This window comes from Bufo bufo, chromosome 2 (genome assembly GCF_905171765.1).
Source record: "Bufo bufo chromosome 2, aBufBuf1.1, whole genome shotgun sequence".
Classification (NCBI taxonomy): domain Eukaryota; kingdom Metazoa; phylum Chordata; class Amphibia; order Anura; family Bufonidae; genus Bufo; species Bufo bufo.
In genome coordinates, this window is record NC_053390.1 from 104,710,610 (window position 1) to 104,729,929 (window position 19,320).

General features: G+C 45.4%; 1 protein-coding gene across 2 annotated transcripts in view; it reads right to left on the minus strand.

The window, feature by feature from the left end:
* The window catches only part of TENT2 (terminal nucleotidyltransferase 2), a 58,425-nt gene that overhangs the window by 20,059 nt on the left and 19,046 nt on the right, over positions 1–19,320 (minus strand). For both annotated transcript variants that reach the window (XM_040421379.1, XM_040421378.1), the window contains exons 4-7: positions 18,856–18,970; positions 18,663–18,754; positions 6,467–6,533; positions 2,874–2,940 (exon numbers count right to left, since the gene is read on the minus strand). In XM_040421379.1, the coding sequence (XP_040277313.1) occupies positions 2,874–2,940; positions 6,467–6,533; positions 18,663–18,754; positions 18,856–18,970 (341 nt within the window). The remainder of the gene's footprint in view (positions 1–2,873; positions 2,941–6,466; positions 6,534–18,662; positions 18,755–18,855; positions 18,971–19,320) is intronic.

Below are 19,320 nucleotides of genomic sequence, written 5' to 3' on the forward strand. Positions count from 1 at the left end.
TGTTCATCAGCCACATCCCCACCTCCTCTCTGTACTTTAGGTCTCCTCATGAACTTTCCTACAGAGATTCAGCTGAAGATCTTAACTATCAATTGTATTCAGGATCATAGGACTAGGACTGAACTGCACCTAGGCCATGTGACCGATGAAGAAGCCGCAGCAATGGGAACTCTTCAAACAGCTATGATTATACAAACCATTCAGTGTCACCCTGCGCTGCCGCTACTAAAGGCTAATCCTTAAGTCTTTACGACCCGGATAACACTCAGGGGGCCGCTGCTGGTGCTCAGTGTGAGCTCCCTGCCTGGGCTCACAAAAACTATCTTAATAAGGGAAGAAAAGGGTTAATAGGAGCCCCGTGCTGGTCAAGACACTAAATAGCCAGTGAACCATATATTTCTTTCAATAGTCCGTGTTTAGTAGGAGGGGGGGTTCTCTCACCTCACTTCAGAAAAGAGAACACGGGAAGTGAGGCGAGATAACCTCCCCTCCTACTAAACACGGACTATTGAAAGAAATATATGGTTCACTGGCTATTTAGTGTCTCGACCAGCGCAGGGCTCCTATTAACCCTTTTCTTCAAACAGCTGATCGCCAGGGGGCTGGGAGTAGGACCCCAACCATCAGATATTTACGAGTTATCCTAATGACAGGTCATCTATATCAGAAAACCCTTTTAAGAACGGCTTTTTTTTTGCTTTTACAGCAGATGCTGTCCGCATCTCTTCCGGCCCCATAGAGAATTAATAGGTCCGGATTCGTTCCGCAACATTGCATAACAGATCCGGACCCATTTTACGGACGTGTGAATGGACCCTTATTATGAAAACGGGGAGCGCGCCACCACCGCCTGCGGATGAAGTGCCAGGAACAGCATGGGAAAGGAGCCTCTGCTGAGCAAAGACTATGTGCCCAGGTGATGTGACACAAGAAGTGCCAGCGTGCCCTGCAGGCTTCTATCTGCTGCTGGGAGCTCAATGTGGAGGTTTATGAATGGAAAAACTAATAGCCAAGAGGCTAAACAAAACCCTGTTTCTGACCCTTACTTTCATTTTGATTGCTCTAACACCTAAAGGAAAAAAATAATTAAAAAAACTGGTTGTTTCTCTAGATGACCTTATGTTGCTAGTAGTGTTAATAGAGTCTCAAAGGTCTATAAAAGTAGGGTTCCTGCTTTTATAGACCTTTGAGACTCTATTAACACTACTATCAACATAAGGTCATCTAGAGAAACAGCAGGTTTAAAAAATATATATATTTTTTTCTTTAGGTGTTTGAGCAATCAAATGAAAGTTATGTTTTAATGTAAGGTTCAGATACAGGGTTTTCTTTAGTCTCTTGGTTATTAGTTTTTCTATGTAAGTACCCTGGACCACTAAGAGGTCTATTTTCCCGTATGGTTTATGTATGGAGCGCACTGTCCAGAGATCAAAGACAGGACTATACGGTACACTATACTGTGCAACAGTCCAATATATGGTGTATGACTGTCCTATAACTGCCTCCTGTGCATTCGTCCCAGATCCCACCCACTGCTCCCTGCCACAACCACCAGACGTCCCTGTTCAATTCTTATTGCATTGAGTTTTGCACAATCTACCGCTCCGATCCCTACGTGACACATTTTGTGCTTCAAGAAAAGTAGGGATAAAGACTTCTGCTATTTCTGCATGGAAGACATTGTAGAGAAGACTGGTAATGGCTTCCCTGCAGAAAAAGCAACCCCTTAATGTTATTTAGTCCTACGTATTATCTATATATATGAATAACTGCAATTTTCCTACTCCTCCTCGGCTAAAAATGGTAAGAGGAGTATTTTTTCTCTTCCGGAAAAAATGTAGTGTGATCTCTAATTAGAAGTGACATCATTAGAATATGCCATCACTTTCTGATGGCGGAGGTCCGACTGCCAGGTGACCTGCCAATGCTCAGAATGAAGGAGTCACAATAAGGCTACTTTCACACTTGCGTTCAGAGCGGGTCCGTCTGGTATCTGCACAGACGGATCCGCTCCTATAATGCAAACGCTTAGATCCGTTCGCATTACCAGGAACAAAAAAAAAAAATTTTTTTTTTTTTTTTGTTCATGATAATGCAAACGGATCAGTTTTGACTTTACATTGAAAGTCAATGGGGGACGGATCCGTTTGAAAATTGAGCCATACTGTGTCAACTTCAAACGGATCCGTCCCTATTGACTTACATTGTAAGTCTGGACGGATCCGTTTGCCTCCGCACGGCCAGGCGGACACCCGAACGCTGCAAGCAGCGTTCAGGTGTCCGTCTGCTGAGCGGAGGACAAACGGAGCCAGACTGATGCATTCTGAGCGGATCCGCCTCCACTCAGAATGCATTAGGACTGGACGGATCCGTTCGGGCCGCTTGTGAGAGCCTTCAAACGGAGCTCACAAGCGGACACCCGAACGCTAGTGTGAAAGTAGCCTAAGGGTCCATTCACACATCCGTGTGTGTTTTGCGGACCGCACATCGCCGGCACTAAATAGAATATGCCTAATCTTGTCCGCAATTGTGGACAAGAATAGGACATGTTCTATTTTTTTCGGGAACGGAAATGCATTTCCGGATCCGGGCAGCACACCGTGCTGCCCCATAGAAATGAATGGGTCCGCAATTCCGTTTTGCAAAATGCGGAACAGAGTTGCGGACATGTGAATGGACCCTAACAGTTACGCACTGCAGTTATACCCACGTCCAGAAGATTACAACATAGCCTCCTCTGTGATGGAGCAAATACATCAAATCCTTCTGATGGGAGTACCTCTTTAATACTAGTATAACAAATGATTGACTTCTCTAGATATATTCAGGGAGCTAGAAGCAATGACGACCTTCTTCACAGACAAGCAACTTACCTGACTTTGTCCCTGAACTTCACAATTGGCACTTTTGCTCTGATTAGTTGAGGTCTCTCAATATATCCTGGGAGGAAAAAATAATACATTTTTATAACATAACAATATATTGAAGAAATTCATGATAAAGTTGTGCTGAAAAAGAAATCAAGTTCTTTGAATTTATATATTTTAAGCATTTTATTTATAATTTAGTGTAAAATATATATATATAAAAAATTTTTTTTTACAATTTGGTGAACAATTACTGTTATATAATATAAATTTGTAGCAGGGGAGGACATAAGGCAAATTCACACTTAACTAACCCCAATCTTATCAACAAATCTGTAGTACACCTATATACACCCACTCACTCACTTCATTCAGATGTATCCACCTCTCCTCACAACCCACACATCAGTAAGTTACTCGGCAATGAAGCGAGTCTCCAACCACATCCATAGATTTCCTACTCATATACCATATCTTATACGGTGGATTATACTTATTAACTTATAGGATCCAGTGCAGCAATGTAGGATCAGTGGTTCATTTCCAGGCCTTGATCACTACCTTACATGCACAAAAGAGCACAAATCCATAGAAAATCATGTCATTAGAACCATGTAAAATATCATTAATAATTCCAAAGGGATAAGAGAAAAGGAGAATTTTTTTTTTGTAAACTCAAAGCGGTCATTTAGAAACCTCATAACTTCTGCCCAGATGGGAAATACTTTAGAGCAAGTTGAGACACAGTGAAGGAAGGTACCAGCCATCATTGCTTGACATCAGAAACATAGGTCAGGTGTGGAAGCTCCCATGTTTTTAAGCTTAGCAGGGGTGTAATATACCATATTAAGGAATCTGGACTGAATTCGTTACCAGCACTGTGATCCATACCCAGCTGACCCACAATCACCGAAACATAAGATTGCTCCACTTCCTTCCAGTGATCAGAAGGTACGTCAAGTGTATCTATGACCCATTTGGCATAAGCTTTATCAAAGGGTTTGACACTTTTAGTAAACTGTAAAAGTAAGTAAGTGTCTGTGTAAGAGGCTTAAAGGAATAGGTCATCAATATGAGATCGGCGTGGTCTGACTCTCGGCAGCCCCGCTGATCAGCTGTTTGAAGAATGCTACCTTCTCTGCCCTGTTTACCGGCTCTCCGTCGCAACTGCAGCGCTGAGGAGCGTAATCCTTCCTATTCAAGTGAATACTACAGAGCCGTCCCATTGAAGTGAATGGGACGGCATACTTGTAATTACACTGCTCACCGCTGCGGCTGTGACTGGCGAGCAGGTAATCAGTGAAGAGAAGGCAGCGCTCGCACAGTCCGATATCGATGACCTTTTCACAGCACAGCGCCGTACATCGTACAGTGGCCGTGCTTGGTATCTCGCTCAGCACCATTCACTTGAATGGGGCTGAGCTGCACCTAGTCCATGTGACTGATGAACGTGTTGTTACCGGCCTAAGAAAAGTTGTGAGAAGGCTACGGGCACTACTGCAAGTGCTGGTACCATCTCAAACAGCGGATCGGTGGGGGTCCCGGGTGTCAGACCCCCACTGATCAGATACTGATGACCTATCCTAAGGATAGTTTTAAAAACTCAGAAAACCGAGGGCATGTTGTGTAATCCCATATCTGCCCCTGCACTGAATTTAGATATTTCACATAAAAACTTGCCCAACCTGTCCCACACAGCAGCACCATTAAAAAAAGGATAATACTAGGTTAGAGAGATATACAAAAGGACATAAGGTTCCTTTTAGACTGCCATTACATGGGCCAACCAAAAGTCTAAGGTCCGGTGTATTGTCCGTATACACAAAAATCTGATCAGCTCACAATCAAGCTCACCGTTTGGCTGATTGGTGGGGTGTATAAACGGGCTGATGAACGCTTCTATAAACGTCAGGTCCTAATCACAATCCTATGTAAAATGCCCTTATGACTTTTCTTTTTGTTCTTCACCTTTCTTTTAGGAAATATTATAAGATTCTCCAGTGCAAATAACAGGCAATCCATTTAAAGTGCGACTGTCATGTCAGTCACCTTAGAAACACTCTGAGCACTGCTATGGTTGTCATCAAGGCTGCCTCCTCTTTCCCTGCCATAGCCTCTACCTCACTAAAATATGCCATATAATGTTTCCGACCTGCCCCATACTATATGACTTAGAGCTGGCGCTGATCACTGGACCTCTGCTTATTTCTATCGTCCCTTCACTTCTAGTGAGCACAGAGAGAAAACTGGGGCTGCAGCATTTAGTACCGACAGTAAATGTACAGGTAGGAGGACGTACGTACGTTACACATAGCTGTCTAGAGTATACACTGAAGATGGGGTCTCAGCAACATTCAGTGTTAAGGCACTTTATAGCTGTCTTCTTATGGAAATACACACATTTCCCTAATAAAGTATACTACAAAAATAATTAAAAATCACTATCCCTAAAACTATTTTAAACCAAACTGAAATGACAGACTTTAACCCCTTAAGCCACCGTGACGTACCGGTACGTCATGTTGGTGCAGGGGATGTATGAAGCGGGCCTCTCCGGTAAACGCTGTAACAGAAAAAAATATGAAAAACACACAATTTGCCATTTTTTGGTTACCTATCCGCCCCCCTTCCCCCACCCAAAAAAATTTAAAATTGGAATAACTGATCAAAAAGTCGTATGTACTGCAAAAATGGTACCAATAACTACAGTTTATTACGCCAAAAACAAGTCCTCGTACAGCTCTGTAAACCAAAATATAAAAAAAGTTATGGCTGTCAGAAAATGATTATGCAAAGAAAAGTTCGATTTTATCAAAGGTTATTTTTTTTAACAGTAGTAATAACAAAAAACCTACACAAGTTTGGTATTGCTGGCACAATAGAAAACGGATCCGTCCTCCATTGACTTTCCATGGTGTTCAAGACGGATCCGTCTTGGCTATGTTACAGATAATACAAACTGATTCGTTCTGAACGAATGCAGACGGTTGTATTATCTGAACGGATCCATCCATGACAGATCCGCACAAAACGAGTGTGAAAGTAGCCTTAGAACGTCATGTCATTTTTGGTATACCGTGATGTCAAAACCCATAAAACCTTGGTGGAGTTGTGGGTGTTTTTCAATTTAACCCCTTTTTTTTTCTTTTTACCAATAACAGAAATGGTAAATTAAATGGTGCCATGGTGTCACGCAAAAAATAAGCCCTCATATGGCTAGGTGAACAATTTATTTTTTAAGTTATCGCTATTGGAACATGGGGCGGAAAAAACGAAAATGCTAAATCAAAAGTGGGCCTGGTACTTAAGGGGTTAAAGGATATAACTCACTGTCAGAAGTGTCAGCAGTAGCCTGCCTCCCACTCCCCTATTAAACAGGCATGAATGCTCGGACAAGCCGAGCATGCATGTTTACGGGAGGTCAGTGGAGACGGCTGAACAAGCTTTTGTCCAACATATATCTGATGTATACGGCCAGCTTTAGTGTCCGGCTTATAACAGAACATAAAATAAAGACCAGTCATTACTTCAATAACACTCTACATTTCATATATGTACTCAACAGGAACATCCCGTTTATTTAACCAGAAATCACTTACCAAGTCTAGTGTAGAAGTGTTTTTGGAGTAAGCTGAGTATATGTCTGGCTTCTGTTTTCTGATTCATCTGTATTGGAGGAGAAAAAAAAAAAAAAACAGGATGAACGCACTCTAAAGACAGAAATAATTTTTAACCTCCTCCCGTCCGCCCATAGGATATAAACGTCCTATGGGTGGACCTCTATTTCTGAAAGCACGTTTTAAAACGTCCTTTCAGAAATAGCAGCTGCACGCTAATCGTGCAGCTGCTGATCGGGTTGCCCGCTGTCAGTGACAGCAGGGCAACCCTAAGACAAGGCAGGGACAGTGCCCAGGTGTCCCTGCCTTCTGGATCGCTGCATACACAGCGCTCACCGAGCGCTGTGTCTGCAGAGAAGGAAGCGCTGTGCGCTTCCTGTTCCGGCCCGGCGGTCATGTGACCGCCATGACCGGAGAGTGCAGGAGCTGTGTGAGGTCTTTCACAGACCTCAATCAACCCTGCTCTGAGGCTGTACAGCGCAGAATTATGCTGTACAGCCTCTCTGGGGGGTGCATTTCTTCTGTAACTGGGGCTACTATGTCAGCCCCAGTTACAGGAGAAATCAACAGTCAAAAGAAAAAGTGAAGTAAATGTCCCCCAGAGGTCTTGAATGACCTTATGGGGGACGAAAAGTGTAAAATAAAAAAAATTAAAAAAAAAAGGTTGAAAATAAAAATAAAAAAAATAAAAAGTTTCACATGTAAAAAAAAAAAAAAGTCCCCAAGTAAGGAATAAAAAAAAAAAAGGTTAAAAATAGAAAAAAATAAAATAGACATATTTGGTATTGCCTCGTCCGTAAAAACCAGCTCTTTAAAAATATCACATGAGCTAACCCCTCAGGTGAACACCGTAAAAAAAAAAAAAAAGTCAAAACAAGCTATTTTTGTCACCTTGCATCACAAAAGGTGCAACACCAAGTGATCAAAAACGCGTATGTCCCACTAAATGGTACCAATAAAACCATCACCTCATCCCGCAAAAAATGAGCCCCTACATAAGAAAATCTCTCAAAAAATAAAAAAACTATAGCTCTCAGAACATGGACACATTAAAACAATTTTTTTGTTTCAAAAATGCTATTATTGTGTAAAACTTTAATAAATGAGAAAAAGTATACATATTAGGTATCGCCACGTCCGTAATGATCTGCTCTATAAAACTGTCACATGACCTAACCCCTCAGGTGAACGCTGTAAAAATAAATAAATAGAAACTGTGCTAAAACAACCAATTTTTTGGTCACCTTGCCCCATAAAGTGTTATAATGAATGATCAAAAAATCCTATTTACCCAAAAATAGTAGCAATTAAACTGGCACCTTATCCCCTAGTTTCCAAAATGGGGTCACTTCTTGGGAGTTTCTACTGTAAGGGTGCATCAGGGGGCTTCAAATGGGACATGGCATCTAAAAACCATGTGGAGTTCCTTTTCTTCTGCGCCCTGCCGTGTGCCCATACAGCAGTTTATGACCACATGTGGGGTGTTTCTGTAAACCGCAGAATCTGGGTAATAAATATTGAGTTTTGTTTGGCTGTTAACCATCAATGTGTTAAAGAAAAAAATTGATTAAAATGGAAAATCTGCCAAAAAAGTGAAATTTAAAAATTTGATCTCCATTTTCCTTTAATTCTTGTTGAACGCCTAAAGGGTTAACAAAGTTTGTAAAATCGGTTTTGAATACCTTGAGGGGTGTAGTTTCTACAATGGGGTCATTTATGGGGGTATCCACTATGTAGGCCCCACAAAGTGACTTCAGACCTGAACTGGTCCTTAAAAAGTGGGTTTTGGCAATTTTCTTAAAAATTTGAAGAATTGCTTCTAAACTTCTAAGCCTTCTAACGTCCTAAAAAAATAAAATGACATTTCCAAAATGATGCCAACATAAAGTAGACATATGTGGAATGTTAAGTAATAAATATTTTATGAGGTATCACTTTCTGTTTTAAAAGCAGAAAAATTGAAATTTAGAAAATTGCGAATTTTTCAAATTTTTGGGTAAATTTGGGATTTTTTCATAAATAAAGGTGAAATATTTTGACTCAAATTTATGACCATCATGAAGTACAATGTGTCACGAGAAAACAATCTCTGAATGACTTGGATAAATAAAGGCGTTCCAAAGTTATTACCACATAAAGTGAGATATGTCAGTTTTGCAAAATTTGGCCTGGTCAGGAAGGGGGCAAATGGCCCAGATGACAGGTGGTTAAGAGAAAAAAAACAGACCTTATTACTGTAAGGCTACTTTCACACTGGCTTTTTGGTTTCCGTTTGTGAGATCAGTCATGGTTCTCTCACCATCGGTCCAAAACGGATCAGTTTTGGCCTAATGCATTCTGAATGGAAAAGGATCCGCTCAGAATGCATCAGTTTTCTTCAGTTTGGCTCCGTTCCGTTTCCATTCCGCTCTGGAGGCGGACATCAAAACGCTGCGTTTTGGTGTCCGTCTGCCGAAACTAAGCCAAATGGATCCGTCCTGGCACACAGTGTAAGTCAAAGGGGACGGATCCGTTTTCACTGACAAACGAAAACGGATCCGTCCCCCATTGACTCGTCTTGGCTATGTTAAAGATAATACAAACGTATCCGTTCTGAATGGATGCATGTGGTTGTATCATCGGAACGGATGCGTTTGTGCAGATCCATGACGGATCCGCACCAAACGCGAGTGTGAATGTAGCCTAAGCGTGCCAAAGAGCTGCTCAGTTGTTTTCTTAAACTGACCACACATATCAGATCGCCGTCAGCTATTCCTCCTGATCCCCCAGATGCATGATCAACCAAGCATGCCTTCTCAATAGGGAGAGGGGGGAAAGCTGCTGTTGTCCCCTTCCACTCAATAAGCAAGGCAGAGTGTAGGAGACCAGGCATGCATATGGCTCTCTCAATCATAGGATTATGGGTGTTGTGGTAACTGTTTAGCTACAATGGAGAGCGCCTCATGCATAGATGTCCACCTCTAAACCATATACTCCTTCCTGGAGAGTTCAACAGGGGTCAGTAGACTCCATGCTCCAGATATATGAGGGTCCCAAAGATGGATACACATTGCACCAGTAGTACATGCCTGTCCCTGCTCCTGAGCTGTGTGCTACTCATCTTTTCTTTAACACATACGCGAACATGCTTTTCTGTGTGTAGATGGGTTGAAGGCCACACAGAATGGCATTGCAGGTCACATATTGTACACCCCTGATCTAGAGGAATATAACACTTCCATACAGCGCGTACTTCTTCATAACATACATTCATTATTAAACTATTATTTATTTTAAAGTACCATTAATTCCATGGAGCTGTACATCCAGCTGGGGTTGAAAAAGACATTAAAAAAACACAGTAAACAAGAAACTATTAACAGACTGGTACAGAGGGGTAGAGGATCCTGACCGCAAGAGCTTACAATCTAGAATGGAAGGGGAGAACACAGTAGGTGAGGGTATGGGCTGCTCTTGTGGCTGTGTGATGGCAGCATGCTTATTGCAGATGGTAGGTGTGACGGACTGAACCATCACTGGGGCTGCTGGAGAGACGGGAGGGCTAGCATGCTTCCTACGGACCCAGAACTATGGAGTCTCTTGGGGTTACAATGAACTATTAACCCTGTGTGGAGTATTATAGGCCATATCGTTCCTATTGCCCATTAATGATGGAGGGGTGAACCCAGCAACACAAAAAGGGTTAACTATGCACTGAGGCTCCCAAGGAATGTGTAAATTCATTTGTCCCTTTTTTCCATTGTTTTAGTGATGGGATTAAGTAGCCGACTCCAGCGTAGAGGAGTAGATCACCCTCTGATACACTCAGGAGATAATCCCATCGCATGTGTCTACTCTCTCCCTATTCTTTCATTAAGACCCAGTGTCTGTTTGCATGCTGTTCATGTTTGATTAAGTTATGTTGTTAGACCTCTTGAACTGTATATGTATACTGAGTTAGTCCATTGTTTTAGTTAACAGAGGGGGGTGTGCCTCTGGCCTGTGGAATTGTATACATTTTGAGTGCTGGCATTAAAGTGTCCTGTTCGACCCTTCATGAAGTCTGGGCTCATATTTGGGGGATTGGAGAACTACACTCTCTGGACTAGAGAGGTTCACCCACTGGAAGCTGGAGCCCGGCCTTGGGTCCAGGGTGGGTGGAGTACGGCAAAACCCCAAAACAAGCTGAGGCAGTTCGTGGGGTTTGCGTTGGTTATGGTGTTAAGTGCGGTGCTAATGGTCCTTGGCGAGCACTAGGAGCATCATTCGACGGAGGCACCCAGTCGGGGTGGCAGGCAATCAGTCACAGTAGGCTTTCCTGAAAAAGTGGTTTTTCAGGTTACTCTTGAAGCTTTGGATGTTGGGGAAGAGCCTGATGTGTTTGGGTAGTGAGTTTCAGAGTAGGGGAGAGGCACATCAGAAATCTTGTAGTCGATTGTGTGAGGAACAGATAAGAGGAGAACTGAGGAGGAGGTCCTGTGAGGATCGGAGATTACGTGAGGGGATGTACCGAGAAAGCAGGTCAGAGATGTAAGGAGACAGGTTGTGGACGGCCTTATATGTAGTTGTAAGTATTTTAAACGGAATTCACTGGGCAATGGGGAGTCAGTGAAGAAATTGGAAGAGGGGGAGGCAGGGGAGTAACAGGGGCAGAGATGGATTAACCTGGCAGCAGAGTTGAGAATAGATTGAAGGGGAGCGAGAGTGCTTGATGGGACGCCACACAGGAGGATGTTGCAGTAGTCCAGGCGGGAGATGACAAGAGCATGCACTAGTATTTTAGTTGACTCAGGAGTGAGGAAGGAGCGAATACGAGAGATGTTCTTAAGTTAGAAACGGCAGGTGGAGGTGAGGGTTTGGATGTGTGGCTTAAAGGAGAGAGGGCAGAATCCAATGTTACCCCCAGGCAGCGGGCCTGCGAGACTGGAGAAAGTGTTGTGCTATTAACTATAATGGACGGGTCAGATAGGGGGGCTGAGTGACATGCGAGAAAGACAATTAAGTTTTCTCCATGTTGAGTTTTAGGAAGCGGGAAGAGAAGAATGAAGATATTGCTGACAGACACGCTGGGATTCTGGATAGGAGGGAAGCAACATCTGGGCTGGAGAGGTGGATTTGAGTGTCACCAGCACAGAGCTGGTATTGGGAGTCATGGGACTCTATGGGCTGTCCCAGACCGAATGTTTAAGTGGAAAAAAGCAGGGGACCCAGGACAGAGCCTTGAGGTACACCAACATAGAGGGGGCGTGATGAGGAGGTGGTGTATGAATGGGAAACACTGAAGGTTCTGTTGGTGAGGTACGAGGAGATCCAGGAGGGCTAGGTCTTTGAGGCCAAGGGAAGAGAGGATTTGTAGGAAGAGACAGAGGTCAACAGTGTCGAAGGCAGAGGAAAGGTCAAAAAGGAGGAGCACAGTGTACTGAAGTTTAGCTTTGTCAGCTAGCAGATCGTTGGCGACTTTGGTTAGGGCAGTTACAGTGCAGTGATTTGGTTTGAAGCCGGATTGCTTATGATCAAAAAGTAAGTGGGATGAGAGGTGAGAGGACAATTCGAGATGGACATGTTGTTCTAGGAGTTTGGATGCAAATGGGAGCAGTAAAATGGGATGATAGCTGGATAAAGAGGATTGGTCAAGGGAAGGTTTCTTGAGTATGGGTGTGACGGTTGCATGTTTAAAAACATAGAAACATATGTTTCTATGTTTCAATCACACCTTGCTGCAGCAGCGTGCGAATTGCCAGAAAAAAGAATAGCATCTGCGGCTCGGGGAGAGGCCAGAGGAGACGACCGAAAAAAAATACGAGACGGAGGGGAGGATTTGAAATCCAGCTTGTAGCCCTCTGCAATGACCTCCCTCCCTTGCCCGTCATGCAGCGGAGTTCTTAGGGTTAAAGGACTTGGAGCCTTGTTGACGGGAACGCCAGCAAGGGAGCGGCTTGAAGGAAGGTTTGCGCTTCTGATCCGTGGCCGACTTGTCTGAGGCCCTCTTGGGGCTGTAAAAACTCAGAAAGGGGCGAAAAAACAAGATTTTTGTGAACTCACCTGTAAAATCTCTCTCGCTGAGTTCATTGGGGGACACAGGACGGTGGGTATAGCTGCTGCTGCCACTAGGAGGCGACACTAGGCTGAAAAAAAAGTGTTAGCTCCTCCCCTGCAGGCTATACCCCCTCCAGCCTGTAGAGAGCAACTCAGTTTGTGCCCAAGCAGTAGGAGTAGCAGAGAAAAAAAATACATATAACCGAAATAACCAATAACCCCAGTATGTCCGAACCACAACAGAGGACACCACTGGAAACCAACCACCTCATCTGCGGAAACAATGTTAACTAATGGGTGGGTGCTCTGTCCCTAATGAACTCAGCGAGAAAGATTTTACAGGCGAGTTCACAAAAATCTTGTTTTCTCGCTCGTTCATTGGGGAACACAGGACCGTGGGACGTTCCAAAGCCCATGGGGAGGGAAGAACTATATCCCATTGGACAAGCCTTCATGGCCGTTTAGACACTGCCGTCTGCAAGACTTTGCGGCCCAGAACCGTGTCTGCCGTTGCCAAGGAATGCACCTGGTAGAATTTGGTAAAAGTGTGTAGTGAGGACAAAGTCGCAGCTTTACACAATTGCGAAGCAGAAGCGTGGTGGAACCGAGCCAATGAAGCGCCTTCCGCCCTGGTGGAGCGCGCCGTGATCCGGACGGGCGGTACCTTGCCCCCGGAGTGGTACGCCTCGGCAATTCCCAAACTAATCCTCCTTGGAATGGTAACCTTAGAAGCCGCCAGACCCTTACGCGGCCCTTCGGCAATGACAAACAAAGAATCTGTCCATCTAAAGGAGCTAGAGGGGGACAGAAAAATCTTCAGAGCCCGAACCACATCCAGGGTATGGAGAGCCCATTCCCTAGGATGAGAAGATGAGAAGGGGAAGGGCAAAAGGAAGGGAGGACTATGTCTTCATTGACGTGAAAAGCCGAGACCACCTTTGGTTGAAAACACGGCACCGGACGGAGCACCGCCTTATCCTGATGCAAAACTAAAAACGGTTCCTTGCACGATAGAGCTGCCAATTCCGAAACACGTCTGATGGATGTGATAGCCACTAGAAATACCACCTTCAAGGTAAGCATACGGAGAGAAACGTTGCGTAACGGTTCAAAGGGAGCGGACTGAAGAGACCCTAGGACCAAGTTCAGCTCCCAGGCGGGTAAAGGGGGGCGATAAGGAGGAACAGTATGCGCCACCCCTTGAAGAAAAGTTTTCACCGTGCTCCGCGCTGCCAGGGTGCGCTGGAAAAAGGTAAGAGTTACGACACCTGCCCTTTCAGAGAGCTAAGCGCCAGACCAGAATATAGTCCCGATTGGAGAAAGGAGAGAATATTTGGGAGCGAAAAACGCAACGGCGGAAAACCCTGGTCCTCACAGAACCAGAGAAATGACCTCCAAGTCCTTTAATAGATTCTGGACGACACCGGCTTCCTGGCTCGAATCATCAGGGAAACCTCGCTGTTTCAGAATGGCGGTTTCAACAGCCACGCCGTCAAACGTAGCGACTCAAAATGCTGGTGGAAGACCGGTCCCTGAGAGAGAGAAGATCTTCTCTGAGTGAAAGGGGCCACGGTGTGTCTCCTAGGAGATAGATTATCTAGGAGTACCCCGCTGAGAATCGTCTGGATGCCCTCCATCCGTATCTTGCAGAGCACTCGAGGAAGGAGAGGGAGAGGTGGAAAGACGTACAGGAGGGAGAATCCGTCCCATGGTGCTACCAGAGAGTCTACTGCGCACGCCTTTGGATCCCTTGTGCGAGAGAAGAAAGCGGGCTTGTGGTTGAATCTGGACGCCATCAAGTCCACGTCTGGCTGTCCCCAACGGTGACAGATTTCCTTGAAGACCTCCGGGTGCAGGGACCATTCCCCTGGGTCCACTGTCGTCCGACTAAGAAAGTCCGCCGCCCAATTCTCCACCCCTGGGTTGTAGACTGCCGACAGGGCTGGTACGTGCTTCTCCGCCCATTTAAGTATCAGCGAGGATTCGGCCATCGCCGCTTGACTGCAGGTTCCCCCTTGATGATTGATGTAGGCCAGTGCTGTGGCGTTGTCCGACTGTATTCGGATGGGCTGACCCGCCAAAAGGGGGGACTAATCAAGGAGGGACAGACGAATGGCCCGAAGTTCCAAAATGTTGATTGGCAGTTTGGACTCAGATTGAGACCAAACCCCCTGTACCGTCCGGGGTGGGAAGACTCCTCCCCAGCCCTGAAGACTGGCATCGGTAGGGATGACCGTCCAGGAAATCGGCTTCCCAAATCTATGCAGTGGCATGCGAGAGCTACAGGGCAACATCTGCAAGTTCTCCCGAGGGGACTCCCGAGTCAAGACCCTGACATAAATTACTTACCCACTCTCCCATAGCCTTGCTCACCCATGTAGCCAGCTGCAGCGCTGTGCCCACTGCTTCAAAGGCAGATTTTGCAAACGCTTCCAGCGTATCATCTTTGATATCAGAAAAAGAAGCCCCATCTGCCATCGGCAAGGTAGTATGTTTAGCCAAGCGGAAAACTGGCGGACATTTTGGACGACTGACCCTCCGGCGAGACAACATCCTCATCTGACCCTCTCTTCTCAGAACATGCCTCTTCCACTGAGGACACGTCGGAGTGAGACTCTAGTAGGAGGTGGAGAGGCCAAGGAAACGGGAGGCACAGACACCCTTTTGGAGGGAGGATGTTCTAGCCCGTTTTGTGGGACGGCTGCGATGGGCACTTGGCCCATGAACCTCAGAGTCGGAACCGGTCAGAGGACTGCCTTGCCGACAAACGCCCCAATATATCCACAATAGCTTTGTTGGTATTGGAGACATCCTATACCCACCCTAGACAGGGAACGTGCCCATTCCAGTTATTCCGTAGGTTGGGCAGCAGGAACCATCGGGTCCAGGGCCGAGCCACTTGATGGCAGCACAGCACACGCAAAGCAGAGGGAGTCTGACTGAGGGGATGGAAATTTTGTGCGACACGACGCACAAGCAAAAAGACGCACAAAGGGACTGCCTGCTTCGGGACCTGGGGTCTGGGCTCAGACATAGTGACAATCCTGAGGAACAGGGGAAGGTTAGGCCCTTTAAGAAGTGACAAAACAGCACTTACCCAGCCTGTGTCCTTCCAAGCAGCAAGCCAGTCCATCAGCGTCCCGCCAGGTGCTTTGAATCCAAAAGTGGGCAGAGCCCATTCTCCTTCTGCTCTGCTGCTTGTGTTCGCCCTGCCTCCAAAATGACATCGGCTCTCAATACCCGCCCATCATCTCTTGCCCCCGCCGCAACACACGCCGGCATCCATGGCCGAACCCAGAGGGCGGCCAGGGAAGAATAAGCCACACAGAAGCCGGGGCCTCAATTAACAATGGCCCCGACTGCCCCAGAACAGGGCCGACGCGCCAACCAAGAAGCCGCCAGAACAAGGAAGCCACAGAAGGACGTGCCGCGGCGTGCGACCACACAGCAGGAGCAGCCCCCTGAGCCCTGCACGCTGGCCCTGGAAGACAGACGCCCCAAGGTGCCATTTAACGGGCTCTCATTACTGCCCATAGAACAGGGCGACCACATGGGGACCATCACATGTGGAGAGGAGAGGGTACTGGAGGGGGGGGGGGGGGGGGGGGGGGGGGGCACTATGGGCAGTCTCCAAACTTTATATTCACCTGTCCAGCGTCTTCTGCCCCTCTGGCTCCAGCTGGATCACCACCTTCGGTGTGTAGCCCCTTGGTGAGGGACGCTACACCGGAAACAGAGGGGACTTGCGGTGGGTGGCCATGGTGATGCGAATGCTGGCGGGAGACAGAGGTTTTTACAGGAACCTCTGGTCCTCCTTTTCTTCCGGAGCAAGGAGCGGAGCAGGGGGTTTGGGTGACCCCCTGGTCTCCTGTGTGGGAGTGCAGGCAGTTTTACGGACTGCCTGAAGCTTCCCTCTAAAGGAAATAAGAAAAAAAATAAAAAATTAGCAGACCTGCAACGCAGGGAGGTCTGCCTCCTACAGACACTAAGCTAAAACTGATTTAGCTTGGTTCCTGTAGGAAGGGTATAGCTGAAGAGGGAGGAGCTTACACTTTGTGTGCTTAGTGCAAAACTGCTTCTTTATTATAGATGAATAACAAACAATAAGGGTCCACTCACACGTCCACAACTGTTTTGCGGTGTGCAAAACACGGACAATGGCTATGTGCATTCCGCATTTTGCGGACCGCACATGGCCACCACTATGATACAAATGCTTTTTCTTGTCCGTGGCTGCAGACAAGAATAGGAGATGTTCTATTTTGTTCAGGGGCCGCGGAATGGAAGTGCGGATGCAGACAGCACACAGTGTGCCGTCTGCATCTTTTGCGGCCCCATTGAAAATAAATGGGTCCGCATCAGATCCGCAATTTTGCGGATGTGTGAATGGACCCTAACAAAAATAGTTGCAAAGATGGACACAGCTTGTTAGCAGATACGGCAGCACCCTTTGTGCCGGTTATTGGACTATGCCTTCTCTGCACTCGTACAACGATATTAAAGAAATTAAGTTGGGGCTGGGATATTAGAAACATCTGTAGACCGCACCATATTCATCATGACTGATCTTACTATTCACTTGTGTGCAACAGGTTCATATTTAGAAAGATTGATATCACACAGTTTTCATAACGCTTGACACACAAGAAAGACTACATTGCAGAAGTAAATGTGCTTACACTTCTAAACAAGTACCGACCTGAGTCACACTAATAAAAATTCTCAGAGAAGTGCTACTTCCTCAACTCATTTTTCTCCACTTTTAAAGTATCTCATCTGAACTCGATGTTTGGTAAGAATTTTAATAGATACTATCTGAATCCACTTTTATCTTCATTCAGGACCCTGGAAGGAGTCAAACATTGACATAGCTCCAGCTAGGTGTTTGCCAAGTGTCCCTGTAAAAGTGGGACGGTCTGTTGCCTAGACAAGTGTATAAAGTGTAACTGCAGTTTCAATTTTTTATTTTTTTTGCTAATGTGTAGGGACAGTGAACATTTTTGTAATATACTTTATTTAGGGAAAGCGTTTATTTCAGGTACACTGCACCACCAATGTTTTTAATACTGGGGAGGGAGGGGGGCGGGCGCACTGCACCACCAATGATAATTAACTTTTAATACAGGAGCCGGCAGCAGAATCACATAGCTGGGAGCTGCGATCAGCAGCAGTTAACTCCTTAGGTGCCGCACCTGAGGGGTTAACTGCCACTGATCGCGGCTATGTGATTCTGCTGCCGGCACCTGTATTTGTATTAAACGTTAACTTTCATTGGTGGCGCAGTGCGCCCGCCCCTCTCTCTTATTGGCAGCAGCAGCAGCACGGGGTGGGGGGGGAGTGACTCCTTCTCCCCTGTGCTGCTGAGGAGAACACGGTGTGCGCTGACAGCAGCGCGCTCCATGTTCTCTAATGCTAGGCTGCGCAGGTATCGTATCGATACCGGAACAAAAGTATACCCGCAACAACCCTTAGATAAACATAATATGGTGCATTTCTGCTTCTGTATTACAACCACAAATCAAAGGCCAATAGGAGGTATAATCAACTAAATGCAGGTTCTTTGGATGCAGTCAGTTTGGGTGACCAGACCTGTATTGGGCCAGGATTTGCAGAAGAAATGCACACATCTTACACTCGTTTTACATAGAAAAATATCCCTGTACTCTCCAAATTCTGCACTGTTGGCCTACAAGAGCCGTAAAAAATCAATTCACGTTGTTCATTTTCAATGAAAGGTTAATCTATAAAAGTCTTAGGCTACAATCACACGATAGTGAAAAATGGATGTGTAGACATTTTTTTTTTTACCGGCCATCACACGTTCGTTTTGAGAAGAAGTAGTAGAGGTAGGGCTTATTCAAACCGCAGATTTTTGGATGGCCAGTGAATAACAGACATCAAAAAAATGGAACGTGTCCTATTTTGTCCTTTTTCACTTACAGACAGCCCCCGTACAGTTGAAGGGGACCATTTACATTAGTTTCTCAGAAAGGCATCAGTCAAAAACACGTGTTATAAATGGACAGTTTTGCCATTTTAACATACAGCAGTGAAAAAAAAGTGTCAATGTAGACTTATAGCCAGTTAGTCAGTAAATACTGCTCTTAATTCATAAGTAATGTTGGATTTATGGCACATTGTCACTAAACATTAGTGAACTCACCGGCTCATCTTTTATTACTAAACACAAATCTGCATCACTGCTCCTTGTGCCAAACCCGTTAAGTGATGAGCCAACCAGGTACAGCCTGCTCTCTACAAAAAGAGGATAAACAGGATACAAGTAAGAGGAGGCAATTAATAAAACTGCAATACTTTTCACAAATATTCATGGAACTCTACACGGAGACACCTACGGGGAAATATTTGCTGAATTTCCCTCTGGAGTTCTGCCCGACAAATATCTTTCTTCTTCAAGTCAGAGATTTGCTGCTGACAAGCTTGAAACAAGTCCAGAATCTGCTGACTCAGCTGTGTGAAAAAAAAAAAAAAATTAAAATTATTTGTTTTATTATTATTCATTATCTATATAGCACCAACATATACCATAAAGAGAATGCACTCACATTGGTTCCCGAGTCTAGTGCAGGGATCAGCAACCTTCGGCACTCCAGCTGCTGTAAAACTACAACTTCCAGTATGCAAACTTACTTGGCTGTTCTTGTAACTGCCACAGAACTAAAAGGAGGATTCTGTGAATTGTAGTTTCAGAACAGCTGGAGTGCCGGAGGTTGCTGATCTCTGCTCTAGTGGAACTTACAACTTAATTTCTCATGAATACAAACTATTTTTTATATTTTTTATGGTGACATCTAGGATTG